Source organism: Pleurodeles waltl, chromosome 5 (genome assembly GCF_031143425.1).
Source record: "Pleurodeles waltl isolate 20211129_DDA chromosome 5, aPleWal1.hap1.20221129, whole genome shotgun sequence".
Classification (NCBI taxonomy): Eukaryota; Metazoa; Chordata; class Amphibia; order Caudata; family Salamandridae; genus Pleurodeles; species Pleurodeles waltl.
This window is the reverse complement of record NC_090444.1, coordinates 626,984,109-627,011,313: the sequence shown is the minus strand read 5'-3', so window position 1 is coordinate 627,011,313 and position 27,205 is coordinate 626,984,109. Positions and strand designations below refer to the sequence as shown.

At 42.7% G+C, this 27,205-nt stretch overlaps 1 protein-coding gene across 1 annotated transcript in view; it reads right to left on the bottom strand.

Moving 5' to 3' along the window:
* The window catches only part of LOC138295883 (chitin synthase chs-2-like), a 442,200-nt gene that overhangs the window by 223,458 nt on the left and 191,537 nt on the right, over nt 1–27,205 (bottom strand). The window contains exons 7-10 of the mRNA XM_069234486.1: nt 25,998–26,184; nt 24,010–24,117; nt 17,946–18,087; nt 10,243–10,443 (exon numbers count right to left, since the gene is read on the bottom strand). Of these exons, the coding sequence (XP_069090587.1) occupies nt 10,243–10,443; nt 17,946–18,087; nt 24,010–24,117; nt 25,998–26,184 (638 nt within the window). The remainder of the gene's footprint in view (nt 1–10,242; nt 10,444–17,945; nt 18,088–24,009; nt 24,118–25,997; nt 26,185–27,205) is intronic.

The window sequence follows — 27,205 nt, the reverse complement described above, 5'->3', positions numbered from 1 at the left end:
CTAAACTCAAGATCTGTAATTGGTTTATTACACTAAAATTGCTCTGTTAAATTTTTATGTGGAAGGAAAAGTTTATGGTTTTAATTAACTAATAAAAACTTGTTTACGAGACAGACGAGGAGGGATGATAAGGTGGCGGAGGATCTGCCTTCCTGGGGAGTGATGGCACACGCACGGCAGCGCTTTTAGGGGATGACACATAATGTAAAACACTGGATACCTAATGCTTAGAAATATGAACTCCGATGCCCTAATTTAGGCAATCCCTAAAGACAAGATGGCCACTGAGCACATGTATATGACTATCAGACTGTTCGGGTCCTATGATATATTAACAATGACTGAACTGTAGAAGAACGATTTATTTTCTGACATATTCGCACCACATTGAGTAGGGAGGCGGGGGTTGGGCTGGGTTGCGGGTTTGTTTTAAAAGTTATCTATCATAATTCAGTGTTTATTCTGGATATTGTTAACTAGCGGCTGTTGTTACAATTAAGTATCTGATGATTTGCATTGCCCTTAAATAACAGTCTGCACTACTATCGAAGTTCAAATAACCATACCACTTTCTAATGTCTTGTGAACAGTCTCAGTTGTTGAAATGCCAATAAATAAATAAAAAAAAATCAAATGGATTAAATGTTGATTTTACACTTTACAGCTTTTATACTTTATTTTGTGCTGAATGTACTACACACTTTGTGCAAGTTATGTATTATTTTATTTGTGATTTAAGTTGCTTTTAAAGCATTATAATTTTATTAATATGTTCATATATATTAAAAACAAGATTTTATGTTTTTATTTTAAAAACAGATTAAAGTTTAAATAAAAATGCTATTTAATTTATTCTTTATGTTGAGTTACATGTTAGTAATATGGCTTGCTTCCTTTGATTGCTATAGAAGTTTGTTGCAATACCAGTGGTGGCCATGTGTGGTGCCTAACTTGTTCCAGAGCGCAGCTGGAGTGCCTTTGATCCTGTTTTATTAGGAATGCTACTATAGTAGTTTTGCATTTTGGTGTATGCAAAGTAATATTACTTTACATAATTCAAAAATAGCTGTGTGAATAGGCTCATACAGAGGGCTATTTCTGTAAAAGCTGGCCCTTGAAATCGGCGATTTCACCTTACTAAATTCAGATAGGCTCTCTGACAAAGCATTCTAGGCACCATATTCCTGAAGGCTACTACACATCTTTCCACTGAAAAAAAAAAACATTCACCACCACAGTTAGATAACTTCTCTCCATTCAAGTCAAATGAGCCTGGCTTATGAAACACAAGTAAAGGAAGAGGGCCTCAGTGAGGCCTGGGGGTTTCTGTCTTAACTTCATGTAATCCACACAGAGGAATATGCAGAATCAAGAGGCTATATAGAATAATCAGAAAACTGTCAAATACAATCATCATTAAACATGCGTTTATATCTTACTTTTAGTACATCAATATGTTCCCTTAGGCTCCCCTATTGGGTTATTGTGTGAAACAATGCTTGACTAGAGGCTCAAGCCTCAATGCAAAAAGTTCATGGTTTACCGGTGGTGCAGTGACAATGGCATTGATTACAACTGCACAGAAAGAGATGGAAAATGATTCTTATGGAGCTATTAACATGAGGTAACTTATGAGTAATTTACATGTGTAATTTACTCTTGCACTTTTCAGTAACTTTACTACTTTGGGCTTTTCACAATTTGAGTTTAAAGCTTTTTTTAAAAAAAATGTTTTTTACTGCTTTCATTGAAGTGAAGTAGATCATTAAAAGACAGTCCCAGCACATCGGCAGAACGCATAGTGAACAAATTATGGTAAGCACACCTCATGTCTGTCCATTACAATCAACTTAAAGTCTGATAGCCATCCAGTTCCTTTTTTCGGTGATTACACATTTATTATACAGTCATGTAGGTGAAATATAAGCAGAAAGGAGTCATATAGCTCATCCGTGCATGCCTCCGTTTTCACCAGGAAACAATAAAAGGGAAGAAATAGCAGAGAAAGGAAGGAAGGGAAACGAAAAGGGAAGGGAGTAAGGGGTCCTCGCATCTATAGCATCCAGCCTGAAAGGGTATGGTGTTGTCTCGTCTCATCAGGGGGGCCAACGCGGTCATATCTGTCCCTATGTGTCTATGGCTATTTCACACCACTACAGCTGAGATTTAAGGTAGGCCCGCAGGAGAGTCCATATATCTTGTGGCCGGGAGTTAGACAGCATCAATTCCCAGTAGACCATTAGTTGTTCCTGGCAGTACGCAGCATCACACAGCCAACCCTGACAACGGGGTGTCTGCCCCAACACATCGCCACTCTGCGCGTTGCCAGTACCAACAGTAGCCCCACTATTCTCCTGTGTTTGAGAGGAACCTCCTGGACATACCCCAGGAGAGCAAATTTGGGAGACCGTGACAGTTCGAGCCCGACCATTTCTTCCAGCGCACCCAGCACATTTATCTAGTATCCCTGCAATGCCCTGCAGCTCCACCCCAGGTGCAGGAAATCTGGCGCTGAACACCTATCGCATCTAGCATCCAACCGGATACCCATCCTCTTAAGGTGCCTCAGCGTACAGTACAAGCGGTGCAGAAAGTGATAATGTATCAGGCGCAATCTATAATTGTGGGAAAGCTCTTGCATGTGTGCACAGCAATAACACCACACATCATCCGAAAGGGTCTCCCCTATGTCCACCTCCCACTGCGTTCTGGCCTTGGGCATTGTCGAGGGCGCAGTTGTCTGCCTGTGATAAGTCTGCGGGGAGACGGGGGCCTGTACACCAGGATATCTAGCCCACAAAAGTGCTTTGATTTGTAGGTAAATTAAACAATAGAGCGCAGTATCATGTGGCTCACAGAGCACAGCCTCTGGGGAGATGAACGAGCCCTCTAGATACCAAGACCCCAGGGACGCCATCCTCAAGTCGCGCAGACACCCGCAAATCCGTCCGTCCTCCGATGTTCACGGGTTCACAATGTCCTGCACCGGTGTGGAGGGCGCTAAGGACTCCCCAGACCCAGCACACCGCAGGAGCGCCTGCCAAGCCCACGCCGTGCACGCTACTGTGTCGACACTCCGCGCCCTAGACCTGGGTGGCCCATAAATCACCCCAGAGAGCCCATCGGCCCAAACAGAATTGTGTTCCGAAGCCGGATGCGGTAAATATTTTATGGAGTGCATCCAAAAATGCACAAAACGTGCCAGTGCGCAGTTATAACAGAGATCCAGATCCGAGGCAGGCAGGCCACCCAGTTCAAACGGCTGCGTTAGCATTTCCCATGTGATTCTGGGCTGTTTACCCGCCCAGACCAGGGTTATGAGTGAAGACCTAAGCCACTTTAAGAAATTAGACATGAGAGAGAGGGGAATATTGGTAAACTGAAAGAGAAATTTTGGCAGGATTACCATTTTGGCTTTGGCTATACGGCCAGTCAGCGAGAGTGGAAGGGAGCGCCAGGCCGCCACTTTGTCCTCCAGCCACATAATGGCCTTGCCATAGTTGGCTGACCATAACTCATCCACCTCCCTGCTGAGGCATATGCCTAGGTAGCGCACTGGGCCATCAGCCCAATTCTGAGGGTATTTTGAGCGGTACTGTGCTGTAGCAACTGACAGGGGTAGAACTACTGACTTGGACCAGTTAATTGTAATCCCAGAGATCTGACCAAAGCGTACAATCTCGTTTACTAGTATGTCGAGATGAAGCTGTGGGTCCTGCATGTATAGAGCAACATTATCAGCATACCTAGAGATCAGGATTGGGCATTGTCTGAATGCCAATCCACTGTGGTTATGATGTTGTCTCAAGTGCGTGGCAAGTGAGTCCATCTCCACCGCGAATAACAGTGGCGAGAGGGGGCAGCCCTGTCGCGTTCCTCTAGACACCAGGAAGGAATCCGATACGATTCCATTGATTCTCAATCTTGCCACTGGAGCTGAGTACAATAAACAGGTTAATTGGATGAATCTAGGGCTCAGTCCCACCCTGGACAATAGGCCGAACATATATGGCCACTCAAGGGAGTCGAACGCCTTTGTGGCATCTAGGAGCACAGCCGCAGCGCTGTCTTCAGGGTTTACCATTCGGGTCACCGCAAAAAAGGTACAGAGGTTGTATAAGGTCGAGCGACCTGCCCCCAAACCAGATTGGTCCGGGAGCATTAGAGACGGGAGCATGGGCTGCAGTCCAGCCACATTTAACTTTGCTAGTATCTTATTGTCCATATTCATAAGCGATAGTGGCCTATACGAGTCGCAAAGGCACGGGTCCTTACCTGGCTTCAGTATGGTAACAATGAGGGCTTCACGCAGCAAAGGCGAAAGAATTCCACTCTCAAGTGCCTCCGAATATACCGCTAGTAGGTGTGGTGCCAATAGGTCTGCATATTCCTTATAGAAGGCTTCCATGATCCCATCTAAGACAGGGGCCTTGTCTCCCAGCAGGCCACGGATAACTTGTATGATGTCCTCAACCGTGAACGGTAAATCTAAATACTGCCTGTGTTGTGTTCTCGAGCCAAAGCAGGCTAATGTCATCAAAGTATTCTGTATATGCCTCCGGGTACGGCCTCGCTGATTCAGAGTAAAGGGTAGCATAGAAGTCAGTTAGCACCTGCTTGATCCCCTCAGTGACAGCATGGTGTACACCAGCTGAGTCCAGCACCTCTACAATATAATTCCCAGCCCACAGCTGTCTTAGTATTGCCACCAATGTCCCACTGGCCCTCCCGCCCTCTCTGTACCACCTCACCTTGGCTTCCTTTCCCAGAAAACAGATCTCACGGAGTGCCACTTCCTCGTACTGTGATAATTTCTCACTTACCTCAACCAAGAGAGCACATATTTGTTTCTCCAGCATGGCCAGCTGGGCCTCTAAGTCTGCAAATTCATGACAGATCATTCTAAGCACACCATGCTGCTTAGCCAAACAGACCCCCCCGGATCACTACCTTAAATGCCTCCCATAATCTGCCCGCAGATGATACCGATCCCTGATTAACAGTGAAGTATTCCACTATAGCGGTTCGCACCTCCTCCCTAAAGGCTTGATCTGTCAGCTCGCTGTAGGGCAGCAGCCACGAGAAGCCGTGGCTTGAGCCCCAAGGAATCCTCAACTCCAATAGAACTGGTCTGACAGAGTGAGAGGCAAATGTTCAATAGACTCCGTTCAGAGCGCCACGTCTCTGATTCCGAGCCATCTATCAATGCGCGACTAGCTGTTATGTACTGTATTAAAGCATGTTCCCCCTCTTTCAGCGCCATGCTTCACCCTCCATAGATCTGCCACAACACCCTCTGCCATAATCAGGGATAAGGCCTTAGCAGCTGCCACATGTTGAGGCCGCGCCTAGCTCTCACGATCTGCCTCAGAGTCCAGCACTACCTTGAAATCACTTCCCCATAGCAGAGGCGCCGAGCCCAAGGAGCACACCAGACGCCACACCTCCTCAAAGAACTCTGGGTCATCCACATTGGGACCACACACTGACACCAGTCAAAACGGCCTGTCTTGTAATATACCCTGCAGCATAACATAGCGGCCAAGCGGGTCTGTAAGCACTTTCTCAGTACGCCACTGCAGTCCCTTTCTATGCAGGATGGCCACTACCCTCGCATAGCTCGAGTACGCTGCCACATGACTTTGCCCAACCCATCCAGCCCTCACCCTATGTTTCGCAGCATTAGTCAGGTGGGTTTCTTGAAGCATGCAAATGTGTATTGCATGGTGCTGCATATAAGCCGATACCAGTCTCATCTTGCGACCATCATTCAACCCCCGGACATTCCAGGTCAAGCTTCTCACAGGCGTCACATCCCTGGGAGCCATCATGGCAGACATCACAATGGCGCTACAGCCACCCCCAACCCAGGTGCAATCAGCTCGAATCAGCTGCGAGGACAGGTAGGTACAGATAAAAAGAAAGAGGTAAAATATCAAACATAGTAACTAACAAGACATCTACCGCCCCCCCACCCACTCTGGTCCCCCAATTGAGCCAGACCACCCATCCCACCCCCACCCAAAATCATAACAGCGAACAACTTATTTGGACTCATCCAATGGCGCGCTGTTGTGGCCATCAAACTTCCCACCCAATATGAGTGGGTGGGCAGGAACCTCCGCATCACCAGGAGTCCAACGGGCCAGTCATCACCGAAGCACAGTTCGCGCGCAGGCCCCAGCAGGCTGCAGGTCGCAGTCAAGGTTCACAGGCACCCGCTAGGAATGGCTGATTTCAGTCATTATCACTAAGGTTGTTTCACCCTCTTCATTATCCTGCAGGCAGACCGGGACCACTCTTTTGGGAATGGTTTTCGCAAATGTTGCTGCCTGTTTCGGGTCTATGAAAAAATGTAGTTTGCCTTTATGCTGAACACGTAACTTAGCCGGGTAGATAATTGAGTATTTAGCATCCGTATGGCTCAGAGCGCGCTTAACCGGGAGGAACACCCTGCGGGCCGCCTGCACCCCATGGGTGTAGTCAGGGAAGCTGTTGAGCTCATTGTTATTAAAGATGATGGGTCGTGCTAGCGGGCAAGGCGAAGTACTGTGTCTTCATCTCTGTAGTTTAGCAAGCGTGCAATGACAGGGCATGCTGGCACCCTGGGCGGCAGCCGCGGACCAAGTGATCTATGCACCTGCTCCACCACCAACAGCTCAATAGGGAAAAGCGCAGACAGCATAGCCTCAATGCACCCCATGGCTGTCGATTCCGGGAGACCTAAGATGGAGATGTTGATATGCCTTGAGCGGGATTCAAGGTCTTCATTTTTATTCCGGATTACTTCCAGCCCCCACTCCATTTGAAGTAGCCGCTCGCCCTCCCCATGTCGACTGTACTCCAAGTCTGAAGTGCGAGATTCCACCTGCTCAAGACAGGTATCGTGATCATCCACCCTCTCTTTTAAGCGATCCATTTGCTCCGTCAGGTGGTCTAGCTTAGCGTCTATACCCGCCAGGTTGTGTTTAAGGTCCAGAAACATTGCTTTCACTGAGGTCGACTGAGAGTCTTCCTCCAGAGGCAGATCGGCCACTGATTTGCCCACTTGGCTGCACTTTTTTTGCCCTCAAATGACAGCTTAGGTTGTTTATGATCAGCCTTCCCCATCATAGCAGGATCTCACCCCCTAGGGGGCCCCACAGTCTGAAGCTGACGTCGTGGACGCCCAGTCCAACACCAGTCACTCCCAGGCACTACTGCACACCGTGGGCAGGGGGGGGGACTCCTGCTCCTCCTTCCTGCACTCAGTCAGATACCGATACCGCAACCCTGTGCTCCCTCACCAGGGCCTGGGGTCCCCAAATCCTTTTCTGCACTCACTGGCAGCCCACCAGCCCTTGCCCTCAGCAGGGGGAGGCACTCACACTCCTTCTATATCACGCCCCCAGCAGCCACGGGCAAGGCAGTGCACCACGGGAGCGAGCCAGGCAAAGCACGCAGCTCTGTGCTCTCCAAAAGCACAGCAGTTCTTCCACGAAAGCGGGCAGACCACCCGATTAAATCATCGGATCCTCCACCAGCATCTAGCGCCGGGGGGGCAGAGCCAGGCATCGCGCACCACCACTGGCTCGACCTCGGCCCCCACACCCACCTGCAGGGCCCATAACCCAATCCTCGCCGTCAGCCTGGCCCCGCAGTTGCCCACTGCCCGTTCCGCTCAGGGGGCACAGGAGCACCATGGCTCTGGATCTCCAGCTCTCCTCATCTGGGGGGGGGGGGGGCAGTCAATACCCTCTGAGCTGTCCTCTGCTATCGCCGGACAACCTCGGGGGTTCGCCCAGCCATTACTTCCTCCAGCCTCTCACGAGGCAGAGGCCTCAGCTCCAGCAGTGCAATCTGGTCATCTCACGCCGTCCGCCACTGAGCCGGCTCTGTTCCACCAGCCCTCACCTCCTCAGCAATTCAGCACATGGGGCGCATTGTAAAAAGCACCTCGGGCAGCCGATCTATCCAGATTATAGACATATTCATGCCCCTGCCCTGCAGAGTCTCACGGAGTGATGGCCATCTTGCAGGACGGCCAGACCACGCCCCCAATTTGAGTGTAAAGTTTGCCAAAAAGATGGCCACTTACACATCTCCATCCACTAAAAAAGGGTATGGAGACAAATATAAGGCTGTAAGTGATTACTGTCAAAAAGAAACAGTAGTAAATCCAGCACCACACATGGCCATTCACTGGTACTGGAACAACCTCCCATGATGATAACAGAGGTAGAGATTTACAATAAGATCTAATAGAAAATTATGTAAATTAGTTTATATTATCTTAAAAAGTTCAAAATATAAATAAATGTAATTTAATGTTATACAAATCTAAAAATAAAACATTTATTATTTCATTTTAAAATATTTTAACAGCATCTTTTAATGTATAAATTACTATAACATTCATTTTTATTAACAAATAATTGCACTGTTTTAATTATTTCTATGTATCACTTTTAGTACTATGTTTGGTTTAAAATATTTAAATTAATTAATATTTAAAGATTGAATTCAAAATGAAGTTAATAGTACCATAGTTTTTTTTTTGTTCGTAATTTAATATAACAATATTTTTACAAATTGTTTTTGAGTTAATTAAACTATTTTGCACTTTGTTTTACTTTACCAAAGGGAGACTCCAAATTCGAGGTGGGAATCTCCGTATGGTAAGGTATAGGGAAAATTTACAACATGATTCCGTTTTATAATAAGAGTACAAATATGTTTATATTGAATATTAATGTAAATTTATTTTATATATTTATTTTCAATTTTGCCCAAAATATAAATTCTACTTCGCTTGTATTGCAATCTTAAATTAAATCTTTCACTTATTGAAATATATGAATTACTAATAAAAAATATTTTCCTGCAGTTTAAACTAAAAAACAAAACTCCCAAGGAAAGTAAAAAAGTAGTTTGATATGGAGTTATTTCCTACTGTTGGGGTCCTTTTTTGGATATAGTAACTTTAGAAGTGCAGTTTGTGAATAACAAAGGGCTTACCATTTTATGGTGGGTGCATTTCCCTTCCTAAACCCCTCCCTACACTCCTCCTTACTCCTTTGTAAACCCCTCAAAATAGAAGGAAGTATGCCCTTTTTCCAGGCATTATCCCTGGACCCACCCACATTTACTACTAAGTAGTAAACATAACTAAGTGAGGATCACCCCATAGAAAAGATAGAAGGGATGGAGGTAGAAATATACACTCGTAGATTTGTGAATAGCATTTTTAATACTTTAATAGTAGTATTGCAGTACTATTAAACCTACTATAAAATGAAGCTTGTGAATAGGCTTGTCAAAGTTGTAAATCTGCACCCGCAGGTGTCAAACCTGGCATGGGTGTAGATTTATGACTGTCAGAAATTCTCAACAAACGATATGTGTGGAACAGCCCCCACTTTATAAAACTGGAACCCGGGGAGCCCCACTGAATCATTAGTGGAATCCTGGGACCCCCCCCCCACCCCCAGAGTCATTACTGAAAGCTGGCCACCTAATCTGTTGGTATTATTAAATTTTCTAAGCAGTCGCGGACCCCTTGAGGAGGATTCGCGGACCCCCAGATGTCCTTGGACCACAGGTTGGGAACCACTGGTCTAAATGATTGCAATGCATGGCAACTTACAGAAAATCCAGAAGAAGCACTGCACATCACCTATCCCCTCTTGAAATGTGATCAGAGGGATTGTAATACAGGGCTCTGCAGTAAAATGTGTTACTTTTACAGACAAGTGTCATTTCTCTATATGGAATAAGCGAAGAGGCGCCACTCCTGGCAAAATATTATGTATAATATGTGGCTCTGCTTGGAGCAAGTACTATGGCAATTGTCTAGGTTGGCCTTACTCTTCCTTTAGGAACTGGGGCTCTTTCTCAGCCCTATTGGCCAAGCTATGGAACTCGATTTCCTGATAAATCTGAGTAATTGCAAACCACCCAACATTTTAGTTTTTGCTTATTTCCATTCACATAAATCTATGATACAGAATACTGCTAAGGAAGACAGTAGGTCCGTGCATGCCTGGTCAACTGTACTTACACACCTTTTTACAACACCTCAGCTTCAACCACACTTACAAGTTCGCCGCATGTTAGGTGGAATACATTTCAGATCCTTTTATATCATAACAAACCCTTCTTTTGTAGTCCTGATGCACCCAACACTCTTTCAAACATGCACTCCAAAAGGGATCGATGTAGGTTTTGTAATACAATACATTACTGGGTGAATGCAGGATATACCTTGATCATACTGAACAAAGTGGGAGGCTTCAGTGGCTTTCATGGTGTACATCTTTAGAACATTGTCATCCATCAGTGCCGCTGCCCTGAACAAGCTGAAGCAGCCAGGGCTGCAAAGCACACAGCCAAGGACATGCTCCGAAGATTTCTGCAACCAGTGGGCCACGGCATATTCAAACTTCTGGTACCACACCATTGGACCTATAGGGAGTTATAAGTATGTTATAGTAAGTCATGATCAAGACAATCATATTATTCTTAAAAACAATACACATGATTATAATACTAGCGATAATAATAACCGCAGTAATAATGATAATAACAATAATAGTAATGCTAATAATAATACATACATACATACATGCATACGTACATACATGCATGCTTACATACAAATATACATCAATTCATACATACATAGTATAACCCAAACTAAACTGAAAAGGGCTGTGTAAGAGGTATTCACAAATGCAGAGGGCACACATCGCTAGGGCAAGTGTTTGGCAGTAATTGAAAGCAGGGCTGAAATTGCAATGACTATCATGAGGCGTGGTTACTATAATGCAATATAATGCTTAAATTCCTTTTTTGTTTGGGATGTCAAAATTACACTAAATGTAATATTTTCACCTAAAGGTATACTTTCCTGAGTTACTCTTGACCCTAATTTACGCCCTAAACTGTCTCCATATCAATTTGAAAACAGGTTTATATTTGTCCCCAAACTGTATTCATTTCGGTTCCTAAAATATGTCCTCTGTCTATAGTAAGACTCACAGGATAGAATTTTGAGGATGAAAACGTAATTACTTCATGTAATTCATGTAAATAAATCACACAGTATATTAACCCTGGCAGAAAATAGATTTATTAGATCCCTCTTTGCCCTCCCAGCGAGTATGCCCTTGATCCCTGTTCATCTAGACACGAAAATCAAAAGGACAGCCACGAAAGCTGAGATTGGACCTTTGATTTATTGGCACAGACTTTGGACCTCGCCAGCTGTAAGAGCCTATTGAGAAATTCTAAGTGATAATCTGGCCCTTTCCTGTGCCCAGAAAGTTTCAAGGCTCCCCTGTGTTAAAACTGTATTGAAAAAATTGGGTCTAGAGATGCTTTAGTTACACCTAGAGGAGTCGAACTCCCTTTCAAAAATGGATATCAAACATCTATATTGGGATTACATGTCTGTTGAAACTGTTTGTTGATACAAAGGCTCCCTAACAAAAGATTTTATTGATTTTAAACCATTTCCTTTTTTGAGAGCACAACTGATGAAATCACGCCCCCTCTTGTTCGGAAATTGTATATACAATTTAGATATGCATCTCGTTTAACCCCTTTGCTGCCTGGCCTTTTCCCCCGCAGGTGCCAGGCCTTTTTTCCCAAATTCCTAGGAATTCTAGAGGTACCCAGAGTTTGTGAGTTCCCCTGAAGAAGACCAAGAAATTATCCAAATTACAGCAAAAATTTCGTTTAAAAAAAACAAAAATGGGGAAAATGGGATGTAGAAGAAGGCTGATGGTTTTTCCCCTGAAAATGGCATCAACAAAGGGTTTGCGGTGCTAAAATCACCAGCTTCCCAGCTTTCGGGAACAGGCAGACTGGAATCAGAAAACCTAATTTTTTAACACAATTTTGGCATTTTACTGGGACATACTCCATTTTTACTATTTGTTGTGCTTTCAGCCTCCTTCCACTTAGTGACAGAAATGGGTGTGAAACCAATGCTGGATCCCAGAAAGCTAAACATTCCTGAAAAGCAGACAAAAGTCTGAATTCAGCAAGGGGTCATTTGTATAGATCCTACAAGGTTTTGTTACAGAAAATAACAGCTGAATTAACAACATATATTGACATTGAGGTAAAAAACACAAATTTTCTCAATGTTTTACTCTGTAACTTTTTCTGCAATGTCAGATTTGTAAAAACAATATACCGTTACGTCTGCTGGACTCTTCTGGGTGCAGGGATATATAGGGCTTGTAGGTTCATCAAGAACCTTAGGTACTCAGAGCCAATAAATGAGTTGCACCTTGCAGTGGGTTTTCATTCAATACAGGGTATACAGCAATTCATTTGGTGAAATATAAAGACTGAAAAATAGGTATCAAGGAAACCTTTTAATTTACGAAATGGGCACAAGATAAGGTTTTGAGAATCAGTGGTTATTTGTACATCTCGGAATTCTGGGGTGCCCGTACTAGCATGTGAATTACAGGCCATTTCTCAAATAGATGTCTTTTTTACACACTGTCTTACATTTGGAAGGAGAAACTGTAGAGAAAGACAAGGGACAATAACACTTGTTTTGCTATTCTGTGTTCCCCCAAGTCTCCCAATAAAAATTATACCTCACTTGCATGGGTAGGCCTAATGCTCACGACACGAAACACAACATGGAAACATCACATTTTTACATTGAAATCTGACGTGTTTTATGCAAAGTGCCTAGCTGTAGATTTTGGCCTCTACCTCAGCCGGCACCTAGGAAAACCTACCAAACCCGCATATTTTTTAAAACTACACACCTAGGGGAATCCAAGATGGGGTGACTTGTGGGGCTTTCACCAGGCTCTGTTACCCAAAATCCTTTGCAAATCTCAAATATTTGGCCCAAGAAATACTTTTTCCTCACATTTTGGTGACAGAAAGTTCTGGAATCTGAGAGGAGCCACAAATGTCCTTCTACTCAGCATTCCCCCAAATCTCTGGATGAAAATGGTACCTCACTTGTGTGGGTAGGCCTAGTGCCCGTGAAAGGAAATGCCCCACAACACTATATGGACACATCAAAATTATCAAACACAAAACTACCTGTTTTTGGGAGGGGGCATCTGCGTTTTTGGTCCTGGGCTCAGCAGCCATCTAGGGAAACCTACCAAGCCCAGACATTTCTAAAAACTAGACACCCAAAGGAGTCCAGGGAGGTGTGACTTGCATGGCTCACCCAATGTTTTCTTACCCAGAATTCTCAGCAAACCTCTATTTTAGCTAACAAATCACATGTTTCCCACATTTCTGTGTGGGATCACCGCACCAGGACACATTTCTGCCCACCCAATGTTCCCCTCAGTCTCCTGGTAAAAATTATACCTCACTTGTGTAGGTGGGCCAAGTGCCTGTGACAGGGAAGAGCCAAAAACATGTCAAAATTGAGGGGGAACCAAAGCGGGTCCAAAAGGGCAGTTTGAAAAAAAAAATTTTTAGGCTGACAAGTGCAGTAGAATTTTTATTGGTATAGATGAGACAATGCTGGGTGGTAGAAATTTGGGGATTCCAGCAGATTCCGGAAGGTTCCATCACAAAAATGTGGGGAAAATGTGTGATTCCCAGCTAAGTTGGAGGTTTGCAGGGCATTGTGGGTAAGAAAATGGTGCAGGGTGCATGTGAAGCACACCACCCTGGAATCACCCGGATGTTTAGTTTTCAGATGTGTCTAGGTCTTGTGGATTTTTCTACATGGCAGCATCCCAAAGTTCAAAAAGTGAAGCCCTCACCATTCCAAGTGAGACGATTTTGAGAGCTTGCCAAGCTCTCATAGCCCAAATGTAAAACCAAAACCCAAAATAATCAAATGCTTGCCGTGGGATAAGCTGTTTTAGTGTGCGAGGTGAGAGCTGAAAGACTGTTACCCCCTTCAGTTGTGGTGGGGGCATAACCAGGCCCATACTGGTTGTTAGCCACCACCCCACTATTTCTTTTTTTTTTTATTCCCTGGCATCTAGTAGACTTTCTGCCCCCCCCCCCCCCCAGGGGTGTGTATAGGAGGTAATTGCCCCATCTGCCCACTGGTGGGCAGAACAATTTTGGCCCATTTATTTGGGGTGGGGGTATGGGCATACCCCCACCCTCTTATTTTGAAAAAAAAAATCTTCTGTGGTCTCTGGTGGGCTTTCTGTCCCCCTTGGAGGCAGACGGGCCTTCCAAAAATAGGCCAATCTGCTCCTAAGGGGGGTAGATATGGCCAACAGTAATGTGCCCCCATGGGGCGTGACCCTTGCCCAAGGGGCTGCCCCCCCAAACAAAACACACACATACACACACACCTATCCGTGGTGCCTAAGTGGTTTCTGCCTCCCTTGGGGGCAGATCGGCCTAATAAAAATAGGCCAATCTGCCCCCAAAAGGGGCAGAAATGGCCTAAATACAATTTTCCCCCCAGGAGAGCGACCCTTGTCTAAGGGGTCACTCCCCATATATAAAAAAAAAATAAACAAAAAGAAAATTATCCTTGGTTGGGGGGGGGCAGACATGGCCTAAAAATAATTTGCTTCCCACATATAAAAAAAACAACAAATTATCCTTGGTGTCTAGGGGGCACATCGGCCTAATTATATTAGGCCAAACTGCCCCGGGGGAGCAGGAATGGCCTAAAAATATTTTGCCCCCCCCTGGGGAGCGGCCCTTGCCCAAGGGGCCGCTCCCCTTATGCGTAAGTATAAAAATAATTGTATTAGGCTGACCTGCCCCCGGGGGGGGGGGGCGGAAATGGCCTAAAAAGAATTTGGCTCCCCGGGGAGTGACCCTTGCCACATATAAAAAAAAAAAAGATCCCTGGTGTCTGGGGTGTTTCTGCACCCCCAGGGACAGATCAGCCCTATTATATAAGGGGAAGCGATTCCACTTCCATCCCCGACTGTGTGGGAGGAAGTGGGAGGGAGGCCCACGGGGAGCGCCAGCGCTCCCCGTGGGCCAGGTGCAGGACGAGCTGCTCTTGTCCTGGGCACACAGGAACCGTGTGCCCGGACGAGACCAGCTCGCCCCAGGCACCCTGGGGGTTAACTAGAGTTTTTTGTAACAAATGGCACATTACACAACCCTTGGGAGATAAGTGTCCAGCTGTAGAGGGGCCTCGGGGTCCTTAACTCATATTTTATTTTTCTGCCCAGCTTACGGTCCCCAGAGCGCGAAATGGATATTGCCCTTGTTCAGGAAGTGGGTTTCAGGAGGCATCTTGAGGCCTTTAGGTTCCTCAAGACTGGTAGCTCCAGACTGGTGGAATTGTCTTTTGCAAGATATTTTATGTCTATCTGGATTTGGTGCTCCAAATGTATTTAAGCTAGTGAATAGGTAATGACAGAAACCTTGCATATTTTTGTGATAGCGCCTGAATGATTTATTTTGCACTTTATCATTAATGAATGATAGTTATGGTCATGAGCGATTGCACTTTAATTTATGATTCTATTGATATTTGAGGTATGTCCTATCTGGCAATGACAGGTATCCTATTGGCATGTTTCAGTATAACAACATCTCCCATGCTAGGAAACAGCTAATGACAGTAATTTGGGATGTTATGAGACACGATGCTGATTATGTGACTTACTTGCACTGGTGGAATCACCCAATTTTTTTAATGTCTTTTAACTATTTTACTAACTATTTTCTTGCTGCAGATCTAAGTAAATTGTAGCTGTAATAATGCCTATGTACAAACTCTTGAAGGGTATTGGCAAACTACTTCAATCTGTATCCTTTGGGGGGATAGTATGGCCATCATAACGAGTCTGGCGTCGTGGATGCGTACTTACCGCAGCCAATGCGGTGGTCCGAGCGGCATATTTGAAACCTGGCGGTTGGGCCACTGTGGGACTACCATCTCCACCAGGATCAGTGATCCCGTTGGTCTGGCGGTAGCTGGCAGTCCTAATCCGCCAGGGATTGCAACCTTGTTCTCTGACAGCCATTTAATGGCAGTAGCACCGCCATGAAAAGGCTGGTGGAAAACGGGTGCAGTGGGCCCCAAGGGGGCCCCTGCACTGCCCATGCACTTGGCATAGGCAGTACAGGGGCCCCCCTAGCCAGCACCCTTGCAATGTTCACTGTCTGCTTTGCAGACAATGAACATTGCAAGGGTGCTGGTGCACCCTGCATCTTACAGCAGTGGTTCCCAACCTGTGGCCTGGGAACCCCTGGTGGTCCGCGAAGTCTCCTCAGGGGGTCCGCAACTGCTTAGGAAATTAAATATTAACAGATGAGGTGCCCAGCTTTTAGTAATCATTCAGTGGGGGTCACTGGATTCTAGGAAAGATTCAGTGGGGGTCCTCTGGCTCCACTAATGGTAAAGTGGGAGGTCCACAGAAGTCAAAAGGTTGGGAACCAATGCCCTACAGCATTGCCGCTGGCTTGATTCCAAGCCAGAGACAATGTTGTAGGCTGTTTGCGATAGGCCAGCGGGCAAAAACACAGGTTTCTGCCCGCCGACCTAGCGGGAAGCTCTTAATGGGCCCGGCAGGGAAGTAGCCAGTATGGCGGCAACCTCCCCGTCTGAAGTTTTTGTCCGCCAAACTCATAATCGGGCCTTATGTATTAGGAGTGCTGGTTGCTGTTCTTGTATGTTTTACTATGAAATTATGGTTCTTAAATTTTGTGTTGTTGATCTTACGTGTACTTTTATAATCATTCTGATCAAAATGAAGATGTTATGAATGAATGGTAATTAAATGATGTATAGCATTGCTGATGGAGATCATTGTGTCAGTGGCTGAAAAAAAACCTGGAGTCCTTTGCTGCTTTCAGCCTTGTCTAATGGCATTGAAGACATTAACATTGAGTTATTTGTGTTTTACCCTTGTTACGTGCCCTTGCTTTGACTCCTGATTCATTACATAGATTAATCGTCAATGCCATTTTACAATATTCTAATGAGAGGAGCTACATTTATGGCCATCTGGTTAAAAATTCCATGTTTCTCCTCTACAGATCCCATTTTTGGTGGAGGATTAAGCTTCATTTGATATTATGGCCTAAGGCATCTTAGGCTCAGGGCTAAATTTGCCATTATGTGCCCACCGATATGCTAGATGCTACTTGGGGAAGTGGGAATATTATAGCATTTATGGTCATCAGCTGCAACCAATAACAGAAAACTCAAGCAGCAAGAAAGAGTGATGCCTTACAATATATTGTCAATTTCAAGTCAGAGATACACTTATTCAGGAGAGAAGTATTTCATGCCATGATTGCAGTCAGGCATGTAGAATCTCATGATTTCCATGTTTGCCTTTTTTAAAAAAAAATCTGTTTATTGAACATAGTAGAGATTGTCAGGGAGCAATCGCTTACAAAGGCAAGTAATCGTGAACGTATATACAAATCCAAGCAATGAGATATACATAAAAATATGCTATGTGAACAAAACAATGAACTGTGCCACATTAGTAACGATTATAGAGGTGTTATTGCATGTGGGACGGCGGGGTGTGCCTATGTCCGGTATAGGGGACGTGGTGATGTATTTATTGATGTGTCGGGGGCTCATTTGTGATCTATTTCGTAGTCCTAGCTATGCTGGGAAAGTTAGTCAGTCAATCGGGGGCCCTTTTAACCTCTGCGTGGCCAGTCCCCTACGTGTGGGTAGTATCGTAATTCCATGTTTGCGTTAATGCTCTTTTCTAGAGTCAAATATTAACTCTAATAATCAGGTAAACGCTGACCTCAATTAAATGACAACCTCAACGTGGCAGGGCTCTGAAAATTCCTTGGTTTCATTTAAAACCTTTTTGGTTGCATGATGAAACAAATACTACTACTAAACATTGTAAGGGACCAAAGTCAATAAATGACTAAGCCTCATAATCAAAGTAATAAGAAATAAGTGTTGTCTGCCAACAAAGAAGGTGACCCAAATGTATAGTTTTACAAGAAAGAACAATCAACCAACCACACTGCCAGTGATGCTACAAGAATATTCATACCAATTCCAGTGGGATGAATTCTACCGCAGGCCGCACCTACATGGGGATACATCCTGAGTCGGTCCACTAGGAGCAGCAGAGAGGAGGGGTAAAAGTCTGTGTCGCCATCCAGAGCCAAAATATAGGTATTTTGGGCTTCCTTCTACAATGAAGGCCAAGAAACATGATTATAGTCATACTGTGAGATTTTTCTTCTCTCACTTCACATTACAACATAAGGCATAGTTCAGGAAATGTTTTGAGATCTCAGTTTTAACAAAAGATGCACACATGTTTTCAAATAAGAAAAAAAGAATATGTGCAAACAAGTTTGATAACATTTCTTTGGGCAATAATATTTTCTCGTCCAAAAACTTCTTATCCACCTCCAGCTCCAATTTTTGGGGTGCTCCTTTTCCAGCCCTGAAAAAGTATTTACTTGTGCTCTTGTGAGGAGCACATCAATGACTAATTCAAGCAGGGCTGGCTCTAGGGTGGTGCGACTGGTGCCACCGCACTGGCTGCTGACTTCGGGTGGGGACACTCTGTTTACAAGCATATTATCGTTTTAAAATGCACCTGCAGCCCATTCCCTGCCTCCAGCTATTTGGGGCAACTATAACAATGTCAAGATAGCTCTGGTGATTAATGTTCTTCCAGGGGAGATATCAAGAGTTTTGTCCAGTAGAAGTTTTGACTTATATAAGGTAGCGCAGAGGGTTAATATGCCTACTGCAAAGAACATGTACCATGCAGATCACAGAGTGCATATAATGTAAAAGGTTCAGTGGGTTACTGCTTTTGGCAGAGAGATCCTTTTGTTTCTTGCAGTTCATAAGCTAAAATCGTAATAAAGAACAGTGAGCATTCATACCTGTCATTAAAGAGCTGTGTGCAAACTGCAAGGTATAGATTAGAGGGTTTATGATTTGTTCCTCAGTCTTTCATTATCCTAATGTTGCAAAAAGGGTTCATTTGGGTAGAAATCGATTCTTATTACTAAACAGAACTCCCAACCATGGTGTCACAATTTAAATTTTGAGTTTGTGCTTCTCCAGACCAAGCACTGCTAAATACACTATGTACCAGTATGGATGACATGTGATTCCTACACCTTGTAGTCCTCTGTTTTATGGAACATTTGCTTTACACTAATTTACACACATATGATTGATAGTCTATGTGCTCTGACACCCTACCTTGTTGTCAGTGACACTATAAAACGACTTAAATTCATCTGAGAGAGAGTGGTTACGGAGACTTGAGGGGCACTGTTATAAGGCTGTGGTGAGGGAACCGTTGCGGAGGTGTTCATTGGGGGCACCAGCAAACATTGTCGTACCAGGCACCACCAGCACGAAAGCCAGCCCTGATTTCAAGGGTGGGATGTGGTCGGACAGCATTTTACAAACACCCACAAATATGCAATTTTGTGACTGCTCAAACATTTCCAGGCATTCCCATCCTGAACGCCGCTCTCCTCCCATAGGAGGAGATTTACTGAAGAAGAAACCTCTTTGTGAGTAGTTTTACAAGTGCAAAAACTACTTTAATGAATTTGAAAAGTCATTTTGAGAATATCACACCTTACAACATGGGTCTCTACCCGTCATGCCATTACCTAGCAGGCTTTACAACGCATTGTAAAAATCACACAGAGTTTACATCGCATGCATTTAACTCTATCTATCTATCTATCTATCTATCTATCTATCTATCTATCTATCTATCTATCTATCTATCTATCTAGCTAGCTATCTAGCTATCTAGCTAGCTATCTAGCTATCTAGCTAGCTATCGGTCTATCTGTCTATCTAGATATCTATCAATCTGTTTGTCTGTCTCTCTATGTATGCATATATATATATATTTATACTCACTGAAAAACATAGGTTAAAGTGATTTTATAATTAGGTAACGTACTGAGATATTAGCTCAAGATTTTAACGTACATTGAAGAAGCCTTAGAAATTCCATAAAAAACAAAGGTTAAAGTGACATTATAGCTAGAACTTATATAATAATATTAAAAAAATGCTTTAAAACAAACAAAAACCCACTGAAGCTCACCAGTTATTAGTTACTTAGCCAACTATAACTTGCATCCCTTCCATGCACTACTTATTACCTGACATAATACATTACTCATGACATGTTCAGCTACGTTATTTATGACATCACTAATCACATCTTTTTAGCGGCTAGCCTCGCTTTACCTCTACCTCCCTGGAACCTTAGAAAACCCTTACGTCCCTTTACTTCTACCCATCCCTGAACTCTTTAACCAATAACCTACCTTTACTGCGAACCTCCATTACCCTTACCAAATCACCTTTTTTTTAAATGACATAATATTCATGTCATTAAAAATTAACATACTTGTATGGTAAAGTACAGCCACGCACAGTACCAAAAAGAGGCCTCCATGGTACTTACCTGTGTAGTAATTACCTGCATTGTAAAGACTGCGGACTAACTTGATTTGTACTTGTCAGTCGATTTTACACCTACAAAATGCTTTATGAATCCTATCTGCTAAATGACACACAGCCATTGTGCAATGCAGTCTATGATTATGCACTGCCCTTCTTTTTAAAATACACCACTGGTAAAAAAATAAAATGTAGGGAAGCAAATAATATTAGGAAGTCTGTCATTTGCAGAAAATGGTGGATGTGTGAAATAGGTAGGCAAAAGCATTTATATTTTTGTACAGGTTGTATTTTATGAATGCATAACAATATAGATGAAGAAAGAAAAACAATTAATTTATGGCGAAAGAGTGGAGATACATTTTGTGGATATATGAGATCGATCACAAACTATTTGGTTGGTTGCATTGCATATCCATGGTGGTAAATAGTTAATTGCTTGGCATACCAGCCTTTACCACTCTATCATGAAAGTCGATCAATGGTGGAGGTTGTATGACTGTTGTATATTTCTATGCAAGCAGACTGCACTTGAGGCAAAACAATTGTACTATGATGCTACACAACAACATTACCACAGCAAACAGAACAACATTACAATAGCACTTCATATTAACACAATAGAAAGAAAAGACAACACACAACACAAAAATGTAACAAAAGCACTACACAACAACAGGTACAGACCAAATGTTTATACAACACACCAAAAAATACAACACAGCAACACAATATAACACAATGACAAAACAAATGTTAACAAGTACACTGCAAGCACACAACAACTGCACAACAATCCATTCAAAATTAGACTCAAGAAACAAAATAACATAACACAGCAGCAACACAAAATAGCATTGCAACACAACACAATGGAACAACAAATACAACAATAAAGTGACAACACAAATGCCGACCAATGCACTTTTGTTGTTCTTCTGTGTTCTGTTGTTAGACAGAGCTGTGTTTTTGTTGTGTGGGTTTAGTTGATGTGGAATGGTGTTGGTTTGTCGTGTTGAGTTATGGTTGTTTTGTTGTGATTTTTATTATTGTGTATTTGGTTTGTGGTGTGTTATGTTGCTTTTTTATTTTTTTTGTGGTATGTAACAGTGTTATTAAATTATGTTATTGTGTTATGCATTTCTTCTTGTGTTGTTCTCTGTTGGTGTAGTTATGATGTTGTGTTGTGTGTTTCAGTTACTTTGTCATATTTTGTTGTGTTTTTGATGTGATGTTTATTGTGTTATGTTGTTTTATGTTGTCATATGTTGCATTAATATGATTTTTCAGTCTATGCTTTCACATGTAATCAATTATATCTGAGGTCTCCAGTAAACCCAAAACCCCAGAGCAAAACTCTTACCCCACTTTGTGACTCATGTAAATACATATGTTCATTCATTCATACAGTGATGTATGAAACTGTATATCTTAACAGTTTATTTATTCATTCAGTTACTTATCTATTTATTTACTTATTGATAGAGTCTGTATTGTGAGGAAAGATCATGGACGGGTTGACTTTTGTGTGGAAGAATCATAGATATGTCTGCGGCATAACCTTCACTTTTCTAATACTGCTACTTAATTAGTTTAACTTTTTCAGAAGACAAATATATGTGAGAATTCCCCTAGAAAGTTTTATTTCACTTTCTTTATTTCTAGTTCATTCACAATTAGCTGGTGTTTGTAAAAGGGACCAAAGCTTAAACAGAAAGAAACAGACACTGAACTCATGTTTACAGCTGAAGACCACCAAGGAGAGCATTTGAGTCCTTATTAGGCAGGCTAAACTGTAAATCCTATGGAAGCAGTAAAGCATGTCGGTTGGTGTCCGTAGGTTTCAACGCAGTATGGTGGGCTATTGTCTCTGAGATGCATGTATTGTGTTGGTGTTCTTTAGATGTAGTGCATTACGGTCTGTTGGTGTCCATTGGGTGCAAAGAAGCCAGTTAGTGTCCCTCAGACCTAGTGCAGAGATGTCTCTCCCTAGAAAGCATTGCCTCATCATTAGGTTAGTTTTTCTTGGAAGTGGTAAATTGGTATAATTTACCTAGAAAACAATGCAGTGTAAGTGTAGTAGGTGAGTTCCGCTGGAAATCAGTACAGTAAAGTTGGTTAATTTCCCTAGGAAGCCATGCAGGACAAGCTGGTGTTCAAATTTACAACAATAGCCTTGAAATCTGAACTAACTTGGGAAACGTCACACTTTGTCCACTATGGGAAGTTTGCAGTGTTAACCAATTTAGCATGTATGAGAATTACCAAAGAGCTTTTGTAAGAATATTTCCTGTAAAAATGTTTTTTACGAGAAAATGCTCCTATTAAAAGATATTTTCTTAACCAAATCTCTTCAATTCAAAGTTTTCTCTTTTTGTAGTTTGAAACTTTAAAAATGTAATGAATATTAAAAAGATCACAGAGTTTAGAAATAAAAAAATAGGAGGCATGTAGAAAAAGCTTTGCATCTCTACACAGCAAAAAATGTCATGAGCAATGTGCTGGCTGCATCGTGGAAACTTGGGTCACAATAATGTGTTTTCTATGCCTATTATGACATGGTAAACTGGATAAAAATAGGGTTTTAGAGGCCATCTGACAGTAATAAGAAACATGGGTAGCATAAGGAAAAATAGTGGATAGGTAGAGTGGTTCTGCCAGGTTGCAAAAAATAAAACACAGGGTGAGGTAAGCCAGACGTAATAGAAGAGAGAAAATAATTGTAGGTTAGAGAAAATGTCCTTTAAAGAGGAAAATTAACAAAAAAAGGAAACTACAAATGAGCTGATTAGACACAAACATTGGTGAACAACAAAACTGGAGACAATTTTCATTAAGAATGGTGTTAAACAGATTAGGGCTTATTGGCCTGATGAATGGCATTCATGCAGAACAATATGTGGGAACCTTGTTTGATCAGACTACCTTTCAGTGTACATTACACTGGGAATAACAACTCAGTTGTATTTGAGCCACACCTAAATGTACACCATCTAGAACGCTAGGCATTATTTTCTCTGTATCTTTCTCTCTCTAGTTCTCTTGCAGCTGTTTTTAAATGCTTTCACATGCACCCGCATTTGGTGTACATGCATTACCCTTGCACATGAGCTGAAACTATCTCCAGACAGATCTAACAGCGGGAGAAGGGGATGAGGATGATAAAAGTTATAATGACAAAGAATCGTTTTCAAAAGAGAACTTAATAATGTTTGCTTCTCCTGTGGTATTTTTCTGGAGAATTTTTTTTGGCCTTTTATTATGTTAGCCAGATCAAACATCTATAAACTTTCATCTTTATTTACTAAGGCAAACAAACCAATGCCAGCCAGTACATAGTACAATGCAGGTAATGTTCAGCTGAAAACCAACAAGAATTGGGACACTAATGCGTGTGCCATTGCCTGAATTAGGCCAGCAAATGATATAAAATCAGTTTTGCACATTGTTTGAAGGAAGTTAACCACAGCCTGCGTCCATTTGTTAACCAGTCAGGATCTGGTAGTTTATAGGTTCCTCTGCCTTAGGCCCGCCACCTCTTTTTCTGCTGTTCCGTAATGAAGGACCACACTGCCAGCTCTTCACACAAACTATGTTACATTTACACAGGCACTATGCTCGAACTACAAACAATGGAATTCGAAATGGAGTACCTTTAAATTTTGTCTCAAAGTTTCTGGGCTTTCAGTTCCTTGCCCTACTGCTGAGCATTCATACTTTCTGTAGAGCTTCCATCCCAACAAATAATAGAGGTACATAATCTGAAACGACAGCACACAAACTAAGCACTTTATGATTAGTAATGTCATCCTATTGGGTGAGTGTTACATTGTCAGTAGGCGTATTTGGGTACACTGGGGCAGAGGGAAAAGATTATTAAGCAGACAGGGAGTTGGGATATGCCGAGCTCTTTGCTGCCATCCTAACACATCATTTCCAATCATTCTGCACATTTTATCCTAAACCTCTATTTGCACCATGTAAGGTATATATGGACAAATATGTCAACGACTACTCGCCTAGTGTGAATGGAGAGGAGGAATTCCCAGTAAATTGGCTGATGCTTGGTTCTAACTTGTGGTTCTCCTGCGTCATTTAGCGTTTCCAACAGCTGTGCCAGTCTGCCTTCAGAAACCCCTCGCCTACGGCAAATCTGCAAGAAGGCTTCCTGCATAACAGTTTCATAAGACTTGCCTTAGTCAGGGCAGACCTTCTAATTAGGATTAATCTTGTTTGCAACAACAGGACAGACATACTGGTCAAATACAGGAAATTACAATATTCCTCACCTGCACAGAAATAATCCTGAGTGTGTTCCGGCCTTTGCTATTTTGTTTTACAGAAACAAACGTAGGCCCATATTTATGGGCAATTGTCGTAGGGCAGCACCACAAGTCTTCTTGCTGCACTGTCCTAAACCAATGTAAAAGGGATGGAATGCACCATATTGATGAAATATGTTGCACTCCTGTGCCTTCTCCCCGTGCCGGCGCACAATTTGCTGACTAGCGCCAATGCAGGCACCCTTGCACCATGGTGCAAGGGTGTCTGCGTTGAATGCAGGATTGTTTTGTGCAAGAAGGGGCACCTTCCTGAACAAAAACAGTCTGGAGAGTTTTTTTCCTCTTTCTAGGTGTGCTACAAAATACACAACATATGGAAAGAGGAATAAACCAGGAGAAATAAAAATATTTCCCCTGTTTAAGCCACCCCTGGGGAGGTGTAAGGTTTTGGCGCTGCCCCAGGTTTATGTCAATAAGTAAATCTGAGGCAGTATCAAAATCCATGGGTGTTGCGTGGGAAAACTCTCCACAATGGCCATGGAATGCCCCCTGGGGGAGAGTAAGGAAACAAAGCAACTTGTGCTGCGTTGCGTTACTCCATATATATAGGGCCCTGAAAAGCCAAGCAAAGTGGCTCTGCTTGGCCCTATAGATTTGACTGAGAGGCCTACACCACCGGAGCATCAAATAAGGTGACGCTCCGGTGGCTCAAGCCTCTCGTAGAAATGCCCCTTGATTTGGTTGATGGCTGCTCCTCTGCCTAACCTTAAATGAGTCCCTTTAGCCTTACATTTATATTTGGAAGGCAGGACAAGGGTTTTATCTTCTGGGAATACCTAAATATAATTGGAAAATCCCTTTTTTGTATTAAAGAAGCTCATATTTTTTTTCTTGGTTTGCAGAAAATACAATTTATAATAGCAATGGCAATAAATAATGCGACCGAATCATTGGATAGTTCAGGTTGTAAGTACAACTAATCATTCCCAGTCAAAATTAGCTGGTGAATCTTCTTCAGTGGAGCAGAGAAGAGTCATATTATGACAAGGTAAATTATTTGACAGATTGAAGTGGGCCCTCAGTTGTATGCTACAATGTCGAACTCAACAACACTGTGAAGCAACAATATCTGTACCACAATCAACAACAATGACTATTTCAACAAGGAAGTTATATACGGGGGTAATACATTTACTATTCTTGACTCCACATCTACTTTCTTTGAAATACAGTAGCCGACAGTATTTTAGAGGGACTAATGTGCTGTCCATAGTTTAACCACAGTTTGGTGACCCGCCTCTCACCCATCTAAGTCCCCATAAGCAACCTTGCTTGGATGGATTTTGAGTTCACTTTACCTGTGACCATCTCTTTTTGTGCCGAATACGATCCTTGTCCTTCAAGTGCACATATAAAAAGTTGCCATTGGGGAGAGTGTATTGGAGCTGCCCCCCATAAGGTGTTACTGTAAACCTGGTCCGGAGAGTGCTTGCATCTGAATCCAAATTACTTGCCAACTGAGTTTCCTTATTATATGTAAACACCCTGAAAATTACAAAATCAAAAGAAGTCGAATGACAATAGCACGTTTTCATAGTCAATCACATTACATTGATCAAAAAAGACACCCAAATAGGTTTTAAAGTAGCAGCTGAACAGTTAAAATCAGAGTTTAATTCATTAAAACCACCAAGCAACATACAAAGGGAAATAGAGGTTGTAGCCCGATTTCATCAAGAAGTTGTTTTTTCTGTGTAGTGTAGCGAGCCTACATTAGAGAGGCACATTAAGAGGGATCTATCTAAAATCCTGCTTGTGCTTGGTTGCTGTGTAATTCCTACTGAAACAATTTTCTATTTTTCCTGTCTCCATGTATGGTTTAGTCATAATTTAGAGCCCTAACGTACTATCCAACGATTTCCTTACAGATGCAATTTTTCCCTAGGATCTTTTGTGGACCACATGATAATGTTGCACTGCGGTGCATTTACTAATCTGTCAGCACACACAAAATAAGAGTTTGGTCAGATTTGCAGAAATTGTGCTCCATGCATAATAGTGAGCAGTTCTTATAGAATGGCTGCAGGTGAGGCGACGGAAAGCAGACATCCATCACTATATTCCTATTCGCAAAAAGCCTTGATGCCTAGAAGGCGGGCTTTGTCCCTTAAAGGGACAGGTTCTGTAATAAAAAATAAATAAAATTCATGGTAAAAAGACTTTGGGAAAATCATGCAGCAGTTCCCTGGAATGTGTCCTCTACCCTCATGCCTGCAGCCAACATTTACAAAGTTTTAAGCAGTCTCTAAAGTAGAGCTTCTACTTTGCAAATGTTTTACTACCCCAATTTGGAAGTCAGTATCTAATCAATAGTTTGCAATCACAGATACAATTGCAAATAATCAATACATACCCTTGCAATTCATGTGAACGAGGTACACACTTTTAACATCCCCTTTTCCTTGTGATTTGTAAGGAATTGTTGTGTGAGCACATAGAATCGCAAAATAATATGTGACTCACAATGTACGTTTTGTACATTGTTACTTTGAGTTTTGTCTTATCA